General features: G+C 38.9%; 3 protein-coding genes across 5 annotated transcripts; 1 reads left to right on the plus strand and 2 right to left on the minus strand.

The window, feature by feature from the left end:
• Positions 1-369: 369 nt before the first annotated feature.
• On the minus strand, positions 370-4,029 carry LOC137951751 (E3 ubiquitin-protein ligase At3g02290-like). Its single transcript, XM_068798639.1, has 5 exons — positions 3,859-4,029; positions 2,768-3,189; positions 1,587-2,022; positions 1,277-1,386; positions 370-582 (listed from the first exon to the last, which is right to left on the minus strand). The coding sequence occupies exons 2-5, from the start codon at positions 2,885-2,887 to the stop codon at positions 556-558; spliced, it is 693 nt and encodes a 230-aa protein (XP_068654740.1). The 5' UTR covers positions 2,888-3,189; positions 3,859-4,029; the 3' UTR covers positions 370-555.
• Positions 4,030-8,032: 4,003 nt separating this feature from the next.
• Positions 8,033-9,167, plus strand: LOC137951509 (universal stress protein PHOS32-like). 2 transcript variants are annotated; one of them, XM_068798205.1, is made up of 3 exons: positions 8,033-8,467; positions 8,590-8,681; positions 8,775-9,157. In XM_068798205.1, the coding sequence occupies exons 1-3, from the start codon at positions 8,164-8,166 to the stop codon at positions 9,060-9,062; spliced, it is 684 nt and encodes a 227-aa protein (XP_068654306.1). In that variant the 5' UTR covers positions 8,033-8,163; the 3' UTR covers positions 9,063-9,157. The 2 variants fall into 2 exon arrangements, with proteins under 2 accessions (XP_068654306.1, XP_068654305.1); XM_068798204.1 differs by having other exon boundaries at positions 8,590-9,167.
• LOC137951508 (cell division control protein 48 homolog B) lies at positions 9,121-17,108 on the minus strand. 2 transcript variants are annotated; one of them, XM_068798202.1, is made up of 13 exons: positions 17,030-17,081; positions 16,765-16,909; positions 16,601-16,645; positions 16,076-16,131; positions 15,778-15,927; positions 15,581-15,691; positions 15,128-15,227; positions 14,767-15,045; positions 14,390-14,559; positions 10,094-10,222; positions 9,844-9,937; positions 9,681-9,758; positions 9,123-9,554 (listed from the first exon to the last, which is right to left on the minus strand). In XM_068798202.1, the coding sequence occupies exons 2-13, from the start codon at positions 16,897-16,899 to the stop codon at positions 9,249-9,251; spliced, it is 1,653 nt and encodes a 550-aa protein (XP_068654303.1). In that variant the 5' UTR covers positions 16,900-16,909; positions 17,030-17,081; the 3' UTR covers positions 9,123-9,248. The 2 variants fall into 2 exon arrangements, with proteins under 2 accessions (XP_068654304.1, XP_068654303.1); XM_068798203.1 differs by having other exon boundaries at positions 9,121-9,554; positions 14,390-14,556; positions 16,765-17,108.
• Positions 17,109-17,942: the final 834 nt, after the last annotated feature.

The following is a 17,942-nucleotide window of genomic DNA, read 5'->3' on the forward strand; positions in this document are numbered from 1 at the left end:
AAGCGTATGTAAGGGTTTAAGGATTCTCTTGTTTTTTATGTTTTTCTCATGTTGGGGCACTAACACTGGAAATTGTTTTCTAGTACACATAAAGTCGTCAATACTAACACTAAGTGCGAAGATGATCTTCATGTTAGACTTGAACTTGACCTTCAAAAATCCATTTGGGGGACTAACCCCCATTATATAAAGTAAGGATTCATCTCTGAACCATTTGGGTGCAATTTCTTTGTAGCAAGATCAGATGAAAGAACCCTTGAATCACCAAAAACACTCCCCACAATGGACATTCTTCATTACCTTGTTGTAAACAAATTCATTTTAACCTGTGCCAAAAAATGTTTCTACAACCATGAAATTCGGTATAGATATGGAAACAATTTATTTTTTTCAGTAAGATATGCACAAGTCCTCTCTCAACTTCCTTTGTCTATCGGTACTAAAAGTTGATAACCACTTCACCTAGGCAGGGGCATGTGGTAGTATACACACTTTATACAGTATAGGTGTGTTATATTCCCAGGCGAATGGAATTTCCAAATATGTAACAAGTTCTCATGACGTTTCATCAAACACCATTACCTGGAAAGAAAAACCAATACCAAAGTTCAAAATAAGACATCACTGGGCTAAAATTAGTTTCATTACCAAGTTCTAAGCCTACCCCTGAACTATTTTTAAAGGTAAGTCTAGCGCTAATTGAAAGACAAAACACTTCGCATAGACTTGAACCTTACAACAGTTTCTGTTGAAGAAGCAACGTCCTTGAAACAGAAGAAGGTCCTACGGAGATAACAAATACTCATACAGATTTCCAAAGCTGCCCGGCACCAGATCCATCTAACATCATTTCATGGAAAGGAACAAAGTAGATAGAATATAAACACAGAAAAAGAGAAACTGTGCCCACGTAAACAGAGAACTGTGGATCAGAAACCTCCTGAATTTGAGGGAGACAGAGACCATTCTACCTTTCCCAAAGTGCAAAGGCCATGAAGATGAGCCAGCTGGAATGGGTTTTTTACTGATGCTTGTTTCTAGAAGAAATACAACTAACTCAACAAGTATGGTACTGCACAAACATCAAGGTTTAACCAAGGTTACACCAGTGTAAGGTGTCCAGTATATTTCTCTTGTTTCAGAGAGTACCAAAGACTTCATTGGACGTAGCATATACATAACTAGTATTTCTATTGATGCAATTATAAGAAAGGGTGATCTAAACATTGACACACAAGCATAAAGAAAGAAGAAAAGAGGGGGAATGAAAAAATACCTTGCCACAAACTGGACAGCTAACACTTCTTTCCATCCACTCATATATACATCCAAGATGGAAATGGTGAGAGCATTGAGTCACTATCTTTGGGTTTTCTTTAGTGTATTCTGCAAACGGAAGGAACAATAGTATAGTTCATTTGAAAGATAAAGCACGTTAAGAATTGTTATTTAACACTTAGACGGACAAAAAGTAGCAAGAAAGTGAAAAGATGGAGACTAGTCAAATGCAGAAAATTCATTAAGTTGAACTTTCAAAGAAAAGGAAATCATGATAGGATTGGAAACAAGAATCTCACACACTGTACCTTCAAGACATGTGGGACACACATCTTCATCATCTGATGAAGTAAACATGTAAATTTCGCCACTTAAAACTTTTGCTGAAGGGGGTAGGGTTGAAGACTCAGAACATACTTTAGATCCTCCAACATAGTCAGCTACATTCCATTTTCCTTCTGAACGAAGACTCTCCGGTCCAGAACCATTACTGTTTCTCAGGGGTTCAGAGTCCTCGTGGCAGTGGCTTGAGGCCTTTTCAAATCTGGATACCAATCCTTCCCGTTGCAACCTAGAGCGCCTTGGATCTGCATCATAAGGCAAAGGCCTTGGAGGGGGCCGGAATGTGTCAGCTATAGAACTATCAGATGGTGATGATGGGACTGTCTGAGAAGCCACAGGAGTTGCCCCAGGAAGAGGAGATGGGACAGAATGAACCTCCCCTTGATGAAATAATGAAGAATACTGCAAAAATGGATTTCAGAAAACGACAACATATACAACCAGGAACATCATCATATTGTGTTACTACCTATCTCTGTTTTTTAACTAAAGGATCAGCATTAAAAAACTATAAGCCATACAGCATTCATAATATTTATAATGTTTACCCCCAGCCAGAGAAGTCTTAAATGAACCTAGTGTAGGGTTTGATACCCTGAAAAGCTTCCATCAGTGAATAATTTTTTTTGGCTCTTTATTAAGTACTTCCATGTGAAGGCCTCAACAAAGTGTTATCAGTCAGATGGTGTTTAGCATGCAACAAATGCCTTAAAATTGATGGTTAATTTGTCAACTACCACTGTCAAAGGAGGATATCTGGAAAAAAGGAAGGTTTCTATGTAGCTCAGGAGGACTTTAGCCTGTATGATGCCATAAGAAAGAAAGGCTATACATTTCCCCTTTTGCTGGCAATAGAGACTACTTTGGATTATAATTAACTCAAAAATTGATTTATATTTGACTCATAGATTGATCGACAAATATAATAAAATAATGAGTAGGGTGACTAGTGGTATCTCAAAGCACACATACAGATACACACACTCAAGCAGAACCCACCACGAATTATCACCACGTGAATAAACAGCCAATTAGCCTATACAACATATTCACCAGCATCAAACCGAAAGATATATCATGTATTATCTCATAAACAAGTAGCACAAGTACCGCTAGGAAAATTAGAAGGGAGGATTATGACATGTACCACACTTGCAAAGTGACGAATGAAGCATCTGAGGCAGACACAGTTTCTATGAATTGAACCATTAGGAGATACATAATCTTCAAAATCCTCAATGCGCAAACAGCAACAAACAGAACCCATTAATCTCTTGTTAGGATTTTTAACACAGCTAGTCTCAGCTACCTATGACGCTTTGATAACCAAAAACGTATATCTTTGCTGGAACTGAGAAGACTGTGACCACTTTCACAGAAAGAGGACGCTATGTCTGAAATAACTTTGCCTCGCAGCAAGATCTAGAATCCTCTGTCCCCTCAGTCCCCTCTGTCTCTCAGAATGCCTTCACCTAATAACCCAACAAGTCTCACTGCTGGTATGGCGCATAAAAGCAATAACTTGACTGCTTTCTCCCGAGTGAGAACAATTACTTCATTGTTCTTCACCTGTTAACAACAGAAATTGATAAACATCAGAGACAGTGAACTGATACTCAGTAAAAGAACTAGCACAGCCACAGAACTCTTCCAGAAGAAATTCTAATGTCGCCCTAATCAATACCAAAAAGTAGCATTGTTCAATGTCGAGTCATCGTATTAAAGGAATGACAATAACGACAACAATAAAAATGGGTCCAAGGTGCAATTCTCAGCACTATAAAATTCAAGCGTTAGAATGGCTGAAAAATCTATGAATTCATAGCAAAAACAAGATAGAGCTCGTTCAAACATTCATAATGCGGATTTAAAAAACCCCTGATTGTAAATTCCTTCTCCTTGCCAAATTAGCTTGCAGCAAAGACCCAACCAATTAAAAAAGAAAAAATTAAAAAATCAAACACTCAGTTTTCCATGCTAAAATGAAGATTCTCTCACAGGAAAGTCCAAAACAACATCGAAGAGAGCACAGAATCAAGAACCCCTCAAGCAGAAACATTTAAAAAGAGAAACCATAAGTCGAAAAAAAAATAGAAGGCAAAAATATTTAACACACAAAGACCCAATTCCAAATTCCACTTCCCCATGGTGATCACAACATGAAACAAACAAATTCAATCGACGAAAACCAATAAACGACACGATTAAAAAGAAAAAAAAGACAAAGCATACAAGTACCTGGAGAGAGAAAGCGAGAGGGAAAGAGAAGAATCAAATACGAATTGTTCCAATACGAATGGTAAAAATCTGCTGAGCTCGTGACTCTCTTTTCCTCTCATAGGCATTGGATTTTTCGCCGAAAAAAGCAAAGTGGAAACGGAGAAAGCGCGGTGCGGTATTTAAGCGATTCTTGCCGACTGGCGTGCAGAGAAAATCAAAGCCGAATCCTTCGCTTCTACTAAATTACTAATCCACCTTGGACAGCCTACTTACCCTAATAATTATTCAGTCGAGCGCCGGAATCGAGCCCACTTACCTAAAAATCTTACTTTCTGAATCTCAGCCGTTAATTTGTGGCCCTACTTAGGTGGACCCACATTAATTTATTTTCGAATCGAGTGGATGAGATGCGACTCTTTGTGAGAGGTGTGTGAGAAGCGTTCGCATGAATTTAATTTAACTTAGGTAATGTATTAATCTATATAATTAGGATGGTTTAGTCTATTTTTGGAAAAGCGGCGGGTTTCGCCTTTTATAGCGAAGAAATCCTGTCGGCCACTCGTGGAATTGGAATTCCGGTTTCCGAAACAATCTGTTTTTGTAGTGCGCATTATCTTTCCAATTAGTGGTCATGCACCGAGCGTCGTCGCCATAGCCGGCTGGTAACCACCCCGTCTGACACAGAAGCTTGGGAAGGGGGTGACAGGCGTGAGGCGACCGCCCTCTCCCCAGGCTTTGAGCTCCGCGAGGAGAAGAGCCACCGTCCTCCTTGCTGTCAATGGTGAGGAGGGTGGAGAGCTCCTCCCCATGATGCAAACACTGGAAAGGGAGGGGAAGAGCCACCGCCCTCCTTGCGGTCAATGGTGAGGAGGGTGGAGAGCTCCTCCCCATGATGCAAACACGGGAAAGGAAACGGACAATGGTCCCTCTCCCCAGGCTTTGCGCTCCGGGAGGGGAAGAGCCACCGCCCTCCTTGCCGTCAATGGTGAGGAGGGTGGAGAGCTCCTTCCCATGATGCAAACACGGGAAAGGAAACGGACAATGGTCCCTCTCCCCAGCTTTGAGCTCCGGGAGGGGAAGAACCACCGTCCTCCTTGCTGTCAATGGTGAGGAGGGTAGAGAGCTCCTCCCCATGATACAAACACAGGAAAAGAAACAGGCAATGGTCCCTCTCCCAAGGCTTTGAGCTCCGGGGGGGAAGAGCCACCGTCCTCCTTGCTGTCAATGGTGAGCAGGGTGGAGAGCTCCTCCCCATGATGCAAACACAGGAAAGGAAACGGGCAATGGTCCCTCTCCCTCATCCTCTTATGGGTAAAAGATAGGGGAATCATTCTCCTCCCCACAGAGGCAGTTTACTGTAAATACCATATAACCCCGAGAGAGAGATAGAGTCTTTCTTCTTCCCTTAAAACCAAGTTCAAACCTATATATGTTCGAGTTTGGCTTGATCGAGTACTCCGATTCGAGTTTGAGTTAGAGATCAATTCAGGTTCAAACTCCAACTTATATTTAAAACTATAAAAATAAAAAAATAAAAAGAATATTGTTATGAACTTAGTACTATTGAACTTCAAGATAGAAGAGTCCAAGACTTTGTAATAAAGCATACTAAATTATAATAATCAACTTAAAAGACCTAAAAAAAATAGCACACACCTCCATCGATAGTGTTTATTCTATTGGTACAATAATAATAAATGTTAAGGGACCCAAAAGAGTTGAACGATTGATCATCTTTGAGGTTTGAGGTAAATAAGAGCAACTATCAACTAATTAAAGAGGAAATTGACGAGAGTAATTAGAGTAAAATGTATTTTTCTAAAAAAAAATTATGTTAACAAGTTAGATCATGAGCTAACAAGCCGAGCTTGAAAAATCTCGAGTTTGGATAGTTATACTTAACAAGCCCTATTTCAAATTTGAACTCAAGCTAAACTCAAGAAAAAACCGAACTAAGCCGAGCTTTTTTCAAGTAAAGTTCAAACGGTTTGTGAACCGATTTGACTTGGTGGTACCCCTACTTAGTGCCAAGATGCCTAGATCCCGAGCAAAATCAAATATAACTATGAAAATTTGTATAGTTGCACAATTTAGCCTCCATGGCCCCCAATAGCACTCTTTGTCACCTCGTAAAAAAGAAATTGAAATCAACCAATTACATGTATCTTCACACATAATGGATGTCATCAATTTGATGCAGTGCTTAATAAATATTTCATCAATTGTTGAAAGTTTATAGAAATTGTAATACTAAATGGGATCAGATGTAGAGTCAACAAACTGGATGCTTCTTCTCTCATTAACAAATAGAGAGAGCTCAATAAATGACCATTTCGTGACTATCAACTTATGTAGAGAATTGTGTCATTAACTTATTCTAAGCATTTCATGGCAATGCATGCATCAAGTACAGTTGGGTAAGACAAGAAAACAAAATAGGGATGACAATTGGCAATAGATGCAACACGTAATGGGTAATTTTTTTACTCGTTTTGATCACCCAAAATCTATTTTAAATTGTTTATTTTATTTAGAACAGGTCAAGGTTTAGAATACTACCTTAGGTGTTATGTAATACCTTTGGAAACCCAAAATATCTACCTTGTTTTGCTAGACACCCCAAACCCCAATTTTATTATAGTATTTATATTAGTACATATGGACAACGACTACTCAATACACCCAAAAGACCGATCTGTTAAGTGCAAAAAGTTACCGCCTATAAGAGTGGACGGAACCACTCTGACACATATAGCATTACAAATTTTTCAACCTTTGGCCAATAAATGGAAACCAATTTTCTAGGAAAGAGAGACTTTAAAATTTCGATAGTGACCAAAAATAGTTGTTACTACACAACATATAGATATTTGGAATCGCAAATATCGTTTGAAAATCCTATCTAAAGTTACCCTGTTATATTCATGCCTGTTCGAAATGTGAATCATAGTATTCATTCTTATGGGAATGGGAACGAAAAACAAAAGATATTTTTCCTCGAATTATGAACAAATGGGAGTTCAAGCAACAAGTTCAAACCACTAACTAATCATGGAGATGAAAAACCAACCATTAGATCAACTTCAAGATAAGCACAAAATGTTTGCAGAAATCGAATCAAATGACTAGAGATAAGACACTTGAGTTGTTATACTATTTGTACTTGTTTGTGAGGTGAGAATCCAGTGGAAAGACCCAAAAGTAGGAGTGAGACACGAATAGAAACGAAGCCAACAAATCAGTTGCCGCCCATTATTTCCTCAATCAAATCACTCTAAAGTCTACCTTCATCGGTGGAAAAATCCATTCTCCACTGGTAATCAGTGAAGAAATCACTCTTTCAACTCTAGTTTCTGCTTCTCGCCGTAGATGACATTGCTATAACAGGGATTCGGGTAAAACGGCACTCGCTTGTCTCTATATATTAAATTGCAATCACAGAAACGGAAGCACTTCAATAGCTGTTAGTGGGAGAAGCTTCGAGTGGGTCAAGTGGGTGAGGGCTTTTTTGAGAAGCACAAGCTCCATTAACGCAGGAATTGAAGCTGTTATTCGTTAATGCCCCGCAAGTTATGCAGAAAGCCAAGGGCGCAGGACTGTGAAGGGTCGAGTTGGATTCAGGAAAGAGTTCACCGCCGCAAAAAAAAAAGTCTTCTTCCCTCTCCCAAATTCCCATGGATTCCATCTCCACTACTGTGATCGGTACGTGACATTCGCAACTCGTCTGTCTCACCAGCTACCCAGAAACAGTAGAGACCTCAGGTTCATTAAAGGATTGGGACCATCTCGTGACTCCAGTCCAGAGTCAAGAAATACCTTCTCTGGTTTTATAACAGAACGATCGTCTCATGGAGTTGACTTCTTTTTTGTTTTTAATCTTTTTTGCTTCTGTTGTCGTTCAAATTTGGTAGATTAATGGAGTTATTGCTCAGTTAGGGTGGCAATAATTATGAGCACAACCCAGAGTGGTTTCAAAAGTCACATACACTGAATGTTACTGTATAAAAATGATAAAAACTAAATGGTTTTCATTAAAATAATTTATTTATAAGTAATAGAATAATCTTCATAGTATGATCTAATGGGATCATAATCTTGCACGTTCAAACGGGTCCCATGCAGAAAAATTAAAAGAAAAAGGAGAAATAAAGATATGAAGAAAGCGACGAGAGAGAGCAGTCCATAGCAGATACCCCCGACGCTACTGTGTTGGCCTTCCTTCCTCTTTCTCGCTTTCGCCCGCTTTCTTCTCTTTTTAAGTACCCCCAGACCAGCTCTCCCTCTCTCTGTGTGGAAGAGCGGCCGGAGGGTACTCTATCGGAGATGGGTCGGACGAGCCCGAGGCTGGCGAGTTTCTGCTTGAACAGGCTGACGACCCGCGTCAGAGTCCGTTCCCCGACGATCGAATCGAAGCCCATAGCCAGGGCGATCAAATGCGACCCGGCGACGGTGAGATTCTCCGGCGCGGGGGACGGGATGAAGGCGGGGTTCGTCGTCGGACGGCGGATTATGATCGTGGTTGACTCGAGCCAGGAAGCTAAGAGTGCTGTCCACTGGGCACTCACTCATACTGTTCAGAGCCAGGACACACTGATTCTTTTGTATGTCACTCGTTCCGAAAGGCAAGGTTTGGGCTTCTTCTTCTTCTTCTTCCTCCGCCGTCATCTTTGGATAATTTTCGGCTTTCAGCTTTAGTGAATTTTTAGAAACTGAACCGTAGGTGTTCCTTCTGGGTTTATAATTTGGTAGGTGAAGAATCTCATGATCAGAAGGAGACGAATCCCAGAGGCTATCAACTCCTACGTTCCTTGAAGAACAGTTGCCAGATAAAAAAACCAGGGGTAAGTATAATTTATTACATTAAAAATCACGAATCATGGATCATCGCTTCTTCTTTCTTCATCCATTTGTTTGGTCGTTGCTTTGATGTACAGTTGGAGGTGGCGATTGTATCAGTGGAAGGCAGGAAGAAGGGGCCCACCATAGTGGAGGAGGCCAATAAACAAGGCATCTCGCTGCTGGTCCTGGGCCAGAGGAAGAAATCGACGATGACTTGGCGGCTGCTGATGACGTGGGCGCGGAGTAAGATCGGCGGTGGGACGGTGGAGTACTGCATCCAGAACGCCGAGTGCATGACGGTGGCGGTGAGGAGGAAAAGCCGGAAGCTCGGCGGTTACCTCATCACCACCAAGCGCCATAAGGACTTCTGGCTTTTGGCTTGAACTTTTTCATTATTGACTGAGATTGTACTTTTCTGTGTATATTAAAACATCTGAAACACATGAAAATGTCGAAAGAGCAACCAAAAAATTATATTTTATCAAGCTCTAACTGAATCATAAATACTCAAAACTGTGCCTTTCTTCTCCTGGATTAACCAAGTCCCAAAACATATTCTATCAACAAAATTACTTTGACGGCATCTTCTTGGTAAAAGACGCATACTCTTCCAGTAGTGACTCAGTTAGTGCTGGTCTGAGAGAATTTCTTGCAGCCCAGAAATGGCGGTTCAACACAGCCATGGCTGAAATGTCTTCTCTAAGTGCAACCATGCCAGCCTCAACACATAATCCTGCAAGTTCGGCTCCAGTGAAGAATTCTGTGTCTGCTGCTAAGCTTTTGAGGTCAACATCTTCTCCTAACTTCATATTTCGAGTATGAACTCGCAATATCTCCTCTCGGCCTTCTAGATCAGGCGGTGGTACATAAAGCACCTAAAATCACAAATCCAGATATCCAAAGGGTTATACATTATAGATTTGACATCTTTTTTCATGGACCAAGCCAAGACCCTTCGATTTAAATACCGATCACTACACTACCAAGTTGGAAAACCTTACCAAATCAAAGCGGCCTGGGCGCATAAGAGCAGCATCAATTGCATGAGGTCGATTTGTAGCCGCCAAAACAAGAATGCCCTGCAAATGGAAGACACCCACATTCAGCAAATGTTTTCTAAACATAGGTTTTTCTAAGCAAAGGTTTGTTGCCATCTGGAGCAACCTTAGCCTGCTCCAAACCATCCATTTCTGTCAATAAGGTAGATAGGAGTCTCTCCCCAACTGTAGTGTTACTTCTCGAGTTCGCACTTCCAGACCTGAGAAGACGATCATGAGTTCACCATGCTTAGTGACGGCATAATAATTAAACAAAACAATTGGAAACCTGAGTTAAGCATCATGGAAGATGCCCAATAATGGCATCCAAACATGCAAAGCAAGATGATTTTCTCATAGCACACTTTAAACAATACCGTTTGCTTGCAACAACATCAGCCTCATCAAAGAATATAACACTTGGTGCTGCAAGGCGTGCCCTCTGGAAGATGCTGCGTATCAAGGCTTCTCCTTCTCCTACATACATTGAAAACATATCTGCACCACTATGACATAGTTTATGGTTTTATCAAGATCTGTAGACAAAGAAAACACTAAACTAACAGAAGAAAAAATCAGATTGAACCAAATTCAAACATAGGGAAAGGATCATAACTTTTCAACCTGATGAAAAAGGTCCAAATTTGGGCAAACATTCAGACGTTCCACCACTAACATAAAACCAAACTTTTAAAGTCTACTCTATGTTGACTAATGAAAAGAAAACCTCCTAAGCCTATTGTGCCAATGGCTTAGATAATTGAGAAGTTTAAGCCAATATCTGCAGAAACATCACCACATAGATTTTTAGGGAACAGAAACTGGGTGTGGTTTCCCTTCCAAGGAAAACTTGACAGGGTCTCCTTGCTGTTCGTACTTTGCAATACATACTGCTGCCATGATGACTGGTTCTAACACAGCAAAAAGTTAAGAAATTGAGGGTCTCATTGCTTCAAAAAAAAGCAATCCTAAAGAGCACGAAGAGAGGAAAGAGCCAAAAGAAAAGAGAACTGATGTAGAGAAGCAAACCGAAGAGTAAATACTCTTGATAGATCCAAGCCTGATAAGAAGAAGAAATGAAGCCCAAGCTTTTATCGCTTAGATAAGTTATTTTTCATTGGTTTTTCTATTATTTTCATATTTAAGGGTTTAGGGCACTTTGAAATGTTTTGCATTAAGGATCAATTTAGGATTGCAATGGGCATTGATTGGTGAAAGAAATAAGAATTCCAGCAGCCGCTTGGCTCTTGCCTTTTTTCTCGTGTGTTTAGGGTTTCAGCAAGCAAACCTTCGATTTCTTGACTATTCGCTGCATCAGGTTCCCAAAACATGTTTGAAAGAGTGTCCTCTTATGGGATTTAGAGGCAACTAACCAATATCTGAGCTACGCCTTCATTCCACTGCTCTTGAAAGGTGTAACAAAACACATTTCAGCAGGTGCACTTCGTGATGGATTTTTGTCAATGGTAGGTCCCACACTAATACAAATTGTTAAGGAATAGTCCCACATGGATTAGTTAGTACAAAGACCCTGAGTTCATTAGTTGGGAAATAGGTTTCTTAAGTTGGCTAATCATTTAGGGATAGGCCTTGGACCCAACTTAACATGGTATCAGAGTAGGTACTCATATGTGGGTTTACACCTAAACTATCCACTTGTAAAGCCAAAAAAAGAGGGTCTACACCTAAAACTATCCACTTGTAGAGCCACAAAAGAGGGCATACACCTAAAACTATCCACTTGTATAGCCACACAAGAGGACCTACACCTAAAACTATCTACTTGTAGAGCCACAAAAGATGGCCTACACCTAAATTATCCATTTGTAAAGCCACAAAAGAGGGTCTACACGTGAGGGGAAACGTTAAGGAATAGTCCCACATGGATTAGTGAGTACAAAGATCTTGAGTTTATTAGTTGGGAAAGAGGTTTCCTAAGTTGGCTAGTCATTTTGGGATAGGCCTTGGACCCAATTTAACATGATATCAAAGCAAGTACTCGTATGTGGGCCTCCACCCAAATTATACACATGCTTACACGTGAGGGCCTCCACCCAAAATTATCCACGTGCCTACACATGAGGGGGAGTATTAAGGAATAGTCCCACATGGATTAGTGAATACAAAAATCTTGAGTTTATTAATTGAAAAAGAGGTTTCCTAAGTTGGCTAGTCATTTTGGGATAGGCCTAGGACCCAACTTCACATAAATAATATTTTTTTGTGTCATCTCCCTTCAAAAAATAAACAATAAAAGCCTTTGATATAATATATATATATATATAGAGAGAGAGAGAGAGAGAGAGAGAACAAGATCTAGATAATTTAAGAAAAGAGAAAAATAAGAGTAGAGAAATCAAACAAGAAAATTTAGGACAAAAAAATGGAGAGGAGCAAAAAATCTGCTACATATAGAGTTGGGGAGAGGAGACAACAATTAGGAGAAAATTTAGGAGAAAAAAATAAGCAAAGAAACTCCTATCTATCACTTAAGGACCTTTAAGGAAACTCATATCATTTTTATTTTTTTCCATGTTATTCATTGTTTAACATATTGTTAATTAAGTATGTAAGCTGCAAAGTGTGAAACCAACATTTTTATTTGTTTATTAGGGAAAGGGGGCATGGATGGGGCTCATTTTTCGATTCGAGTTTTTTTTAAACCGGGTTTAGAGGTTGGGGTTTGGGGTTTTGAATTTTTGAAAAACTTACCTCAATCAGATAGGGCAAAATTGGGGTAAGAGAAAGGGAAAGGGGTGGGGTTGGGGTTGGTTTTCTAACTATGTTTTTCAGGATCAGATTTCAAAGTCGAGTTCAGAGTGAGATTGGGCTTTTGGGTGAGAACGAGATTGAGGGAAAGGGAAACAGGGTAGCTCAGGGTCATTTTCCAACCCCGGGTTTTTTTGGGGTTAAATTGAGGTTTATGGTTCGAGGTTCAGGGTTTAGGGTCAGAGTCGGGTTTTTGAAAACCTGACCCCAACTAAGTAGGGTGAGAATGAGATCAAGGGAAAACAAAACGAGGCAGGGTCAAGGTTGGTTTTCTAACTCAAGGTTTTTTTTTGGGGTTGGATCTACAGGTTAGGCCTGGGGTCAGGGTTGCATTTTTGGCAAGAACAGGGTTGAGAGAAAGGGAAACAAGATAGCTCAGAGAAAAAGGCAAACAAGGTAGATGATCGTTGGTTTTCCAACTTTGGGTTTTTATGCGTCAAGTTTAGAGGAGTTGGGGGTTAGAGATCAAAATTGGGTTTTTGAAAACCTAACCCTAACCAAATGGGGAAAGAATGGAGTTGAGGGAAGGGAAATGGGACGAGGTCGGGATTGATTTTCTAACTCTGGGTTTTTTTATGGTTTTGGGTTAGTGTTGGATATTGGAATGAGAATGGGGTGGAAGGAAAGGGAAAGAAGGCAAGTCAGGTTAGTTCACTACCTCTAGGTTTTTTTGGAAGTTGAGTTTAGAGGTCGGGGTTCAGCTCAAACCCGTTCATCATCATATGAGACAGGAAGGAGTCGAGGGAAAGGGAAACAAGGTGAGAATGGGATTGGTTTTCCAACCACAAGTTTTGTTCCGAGGTTAGGATTAGAAGTTGAGATTCAGGTCAAGTTGAGCGTTTAGAAACCCGACCTGACCCAATTGGTGCCCACCCCAACATAAGACCTAATATGATACATTTTTTTTTCTTTTTCTGCATTGCATAGGGTTCATGCTACTTATATCTTCTTAAAATCAAAATCTCTTATTGTAGAAAATAAAAGGAAAAAGTTAAAAAGCTTTGATTGATAGATGATAGAAGATAAAAAATTGCAAGTTCCAATCAACAGTAGATCGACAAATCAGATTAAAGGTTTTCATTGACAACTGAAACCAAAAGTCCAGATCAAATGGATGATCGATAGCCAAAATCACAAGTCCAAACCGTCAACTAATCAACAAACGAGATCATAAACTCTGAGTGGTGGTTGATCAATGATCAAGATTACAAATTCTAATCGAAAGTTGATCAACGATCAAAATTACAAGTCCCGATCAATACTCAATGTAACAAGTTCTGATCAACAATCAAGATTGAACCAAGAGTGGGGATCATTATCAAAGGCAAGGTGAACACACAAATCTCTACTTCAAATATCCAGATCATGGTAAATGGTTTACATTGTAATTATTGAGAACAAGCCCCACCATTCAGAACGAATGACACATAGTTTCATCCAAAGATTATATCTAGCAATATGAGGAGATGAATAATGAATGAAGTAGGTGGAAGCATGAAGTCCACAAATTTTGTGCCAACTTCATGGGATGATACTTGACACATCCTCATGAAGTTGGGAAAGGTAAAGGATAAGGAATTCAAAAAATAAAGGAAAAAAGATGAAGAAGAAGAAGAAAAAGAAGAAGTTGAGAAAGGTTCGACCACCCTTCCTCACTCTACAAATAGATGGGTTTGATCTTGGAAAAGGGAGCAAAAAAAGGCACATAAGAATCTCTAAAAATTTTATAGAACTTTTACACCAAAACTTATAACAAGCAGATACTTTGCCGCAACTTTATTGCACTTTATTGGATACATAACATGAGAAAAAAGATCCATAAGAGAGAAAATAAAATAAGCATGCATTGTACTCAATAAAAAGAAATATCAATAAATTCAAATCAAAAGCAGGTTAGAAATTACCTTAAGGAGAAAAAAGCAGCTTCGGCTGCATGAGCAGCAGCCTTCGCAAGAGTTGTCTTTGAGCAACCAGGAGGGCCATGCAAAAGAACCCCTCGAATTGGTGATATCCCTAGCTTTGCAAATGCTTCACTGTACTTAATAGGCCACTCCACAGCTTGCTGGAGCTTCTTCTGTTTCAAGGGTAACTTATAAGAATGAAGGCCAATTATGCTGATCTCTCACTGACACATAACTCTTAGTGGATTCACAGAGGCACACTTGTGCCTCCAGTAACCTGGCAAACTAGATTTGAGATGCACAGGACACTGCATCAAATCAAAAGTTTGCATAATAATTCTTTCTATGTAAAAAAAAAAAAGATTAAACAAATATCAGACCTTCAGATCCTTCAATCCTCCAATATCATCCCATGAAACCTTGGGGACTTCCACAGTAACTCCTCTTGTGATGCTTGGACCAACTACGGATCTGGCATATTTCCAATCATCCATTGATATGTGTATGACACCACCATCAGTTTTGATTGGAGACCTTCTTGCAGATGTGCAAGCTTCCCGACATAAAGCTTCTAAATCAGCACCGACGTACCCATTGCAAGAGGCAGCTACAGATTTTAGACTTACAGAAGGATCCAAGCTTAAATCCTTTGTATATAGCTGAAACAAGAAAACTTCTAATATATACAAGAAGCGTAAGGCAATACTAAGGCTACCGTAGACAAGACGAACAAACAACGACCTTAAGAATTTGTATGCGTTCCTCTTCCGTAGGTGTTGTAACTTCAACCTCAGAATCAAAACGTCCTGATCTTCTTAATGCTGGATCAATCCCATGAATTCTTAATAAATTGAAAAACAACCTATCAATTATCCATTTAAACAATTTTTGGAAGATACAAGAAACATTGCCATGAAATATTAAAGTTTGACAGACACAATAAGAAAAAAGTTGTAATACTGGAGCTCATCCATAAAAAACAGAAGCAAAATTGACTATCAAGTGCTAATGAGAGCATTCTGGTGATCTTAAAAAAATATGGGAATACCACCACTTAACATTCATAGATTACTCTCCAGTCTATTTTGAGATGTGACAACATTCTCTTCTCAAAAGAACCAACACCGTTTACAAGTGCAAAGTTATAGATAAAACAACACAGAACATAAAATATAAGTGGCATCCAATTCTGACCTGTTAGTTGCAGCCACAACAGCAACATGGCAAAAGGAATTTGATGGAGACTTTTTGTGGCCATCCATCAAGATAAGCAGCTGAGCAAGTACACGAGATTCCTGCTCTCTCCTGAATAGAAAAGAATTAATATGCTAAGGATAATCACTTGAAAAAATAAAATCAGGAGCTAGTTTCTGAACATTATCACAGTTTACCTGGACTCACGAGGAGGACAAATGACATCAATTTCATCGATAAATATAATAGATGGTTTCCCTGATGAAACATGGATATATGCTTCAGAGAAGGCTTCGCGTAAGAACTTTTCACTTTCTCCAGCATATGCTCCAAGAAGAGAATGTGGACTGCCAAGTGAACCCCCAAATCAGAAATATTTACCATTTTCTTAGAATAAACAAATTTTCCGTGACAAATATGACAACAATTGGTGAATTCAAAGAGAAGCATCATTACATAAATTGCAACATGATTGAAAATTTTGAATTTCAGTACCTGATCAAGGTCATGTGAGCATTGCATTCTCGGGCAACAGCATGGACCAAGCTTGTCTGGAAAAGAATAACTGTTTAGATGAGAATACAACAGACAGAAGCTGACGAAAAGGTCCAATAAAAGAGTAAATCTCTCCTCCAACCATGGTAACCTATCTTTCTTGGTCCTTTTTTTTTCAAGCACGTTAGTTGAAGAAAGAGGTACGTTTGAGTAACAAGTAAGTCTCTGGAAACCAAAGAAACATAGATAATTATTCCGGAAAAGAAAAAAAAAAAACGAGTGAGAATCAGGTCAGAGAGAATTGAAGACGTCAAAAAAGCTTCACAAAAAGTAGCATGGGCCAAACGGACTAACAGGCATTGCTGAGGAATTCACTAAATAGACAGACCCCCATCATTGCATATAAAAATATTTTCACATAATCCATTATGAAGCACCAATGCAGCAGAAAGATTTGAAAGAAGTAACTCAAATGCCAATACATGAAAATTAAAGTTAATAAAAAAGAAAAGTAAAGAACCATACTTTTCCAGTCCCAGGAGGGCCATGCAGCAGCAATCCTCTCGGCCACTAAAAAATACCCAATAATAGAGAAAAAAGATCCCAGGCGATTAAAATAAAATGGAGATTTAATCAAGTACGAAAAGTGGAGAAACTGTTACGATTACAAATAGCAATAATACACTTACTCTAAGACCGAGTTTCCGCGCTTCTCTTGAGTACACATGAGGGTAAATGATATGCTCTCTGAGAGCTTGAAGAGCTCGCGTGTTGCCTCCAATAGCATGCTCTGCTTTCCAGTTAACCTTCTCATTTACTTCCATGGTGATGAGCCTAGAAAGTAAAATAGCAGCTTCTCAAGCCGAAACTCCGACTGGTGGTTTTCTTAGGGGTTTAGAGGGGCTGTAGAAAGTCAAAAGGGGAGCTCGTGAAGACTGAAGAGTGAAGACAAACCTCCTTCCCTTATCGAGGGAAGAGAAGAGCAAGACTTAGATTTCCAACCTTGCCCCGGCTGTTTCTCTACACCCCAACCTCGTCCAATCGTCACCACTGCGTCCCGATTCAGCCCTGAGCCCATGACCTATTTCATCTTTTACAATCTATAATATTTTACATTATAAAAACAATTACAAATTTTATGAATAATAAATCATAAAATTATATAAAATCCATCACAAATATAAGGAACTATTTAAATATATTAATTGATAAAAATAATAATAATACCAATAAATGTCTTTTCTGTTAAATATATATTTATTTGTAAAAATATAATAAGTAATTATGTAATTAGACTATGTGTTAAGCTGAGTTTAGGTGAGAGCAGCAGGTGTTAGTAAGTAATTTGGAAAACCACGTCCATATCAAATCGGATTGAATTGAATTGAATTCTCCCTTTTTTAACCTAATCTACAAATTTAGTCATCGAAATATTTACCCTTATATATGATTAGGTAATATTTGGGTACAAATAACTTTTTTTTTTTTAATAAACGGTAATGTTGAAGAGTATACATGGAAGAGTTTTATATGAATTTCATAGTAAGAAGTCTCGAAGAGCGATAATTAATATAGTGGAGTATTATAAGAGTCTCACAAGACGGGATCTCATAGAAAAGTTTTAGTTAAATATATTTTAGTTATGTTAGTCTTCTATTTATGTTTAATTATTCAATTATTTTAGGACCTATTTTGTAATGTTTGACTTTGCGTGTAACTGGGATAAAAGTAGTTTAATTATAATATAAGTTCATTAAGGAGGAAAGTTATTGTTCTAAGGGATACTTGTAAATTTATAATGGAAAAAAGGAATATGATGAAAATTTAAACCTAAGGGATATAAGTTTTTAATTTGAATTTCTTTTGT

Source organism: Aristolochia californica, unplaced genomic scaffold (assembly GCF_029961685.1).
Source record: "Aristolochia californica isolate CCGP_79_NKW_82.1479 unplaced genomic scaffold, dmAriCali1.0.hap1 SCAF_15, whole genome shotgun sequence".
In the NCBI taxonomy this organism is placed as follows: domain Eukaryota; kingdom Viridiplantae; phylum Streptophyta; class Magnoliopsida; order Piperales; family Aristolochiaceae; genus Aristolochia; species Aristolochia californica.

Coding starts and splice junctions, on each gene's coding strand:
- LOC137951509 (XM_068798204.1), top strand. CDS start 8,164: ATGGGTCGGACGAGCCCGAGGCTGGCGAGTTTCTGCTTGAACAGGCTG. Junction 8,468..8,589: donor CACTCGTTCCGAAAGGCAAG/GTTTGGGCTTCT, acceptor ATAATTTGGTAG/GTGAAGAATCTCATGATCAG.
- LOC137951751 (XM_068798639.1), bottom strand. CDS start 2,887: ATGGGTTCTGTTTGTTGCTGTTTGCGCATTGAGGATTTTGAAGATTAT. Junction 1,387..1,586: donor GTGTCCCACATGTCTTGAAG/GTACAGTGTGTG, acceptor TTCCGTTTGCAG/AATACACTAAAGAAAACCCA. Junction 583..1,276: donor GCTGTCCAGTTTGTGGCAAG/GTATTTTTTCAT, acceptor TTTTCTTTCCAG/GTAATGGTGTTTGATGAAAC.
- LOC137951508 (XM_068798202.1), bottom strand. CDS start 16,899: ATGGAAGTAAATGAGAAGGTTAACTGGAAAGCAGAGCATGCTATTGGA. Junction 15,228..15,580: donor GTTGTGGCTGCAACTAACAG/GTCAGAATTGGA, acceptor CAATTTATTAAG/AATTCATGGGATTGATCCAG. Junction 9,759..9,843: donor ATGGTTTGGAGCAGGCTAAG/GTTGCTCCAGAT, acceptor TTCCATTTGCAG/GGCATTCTTGTTTTGGCGGC.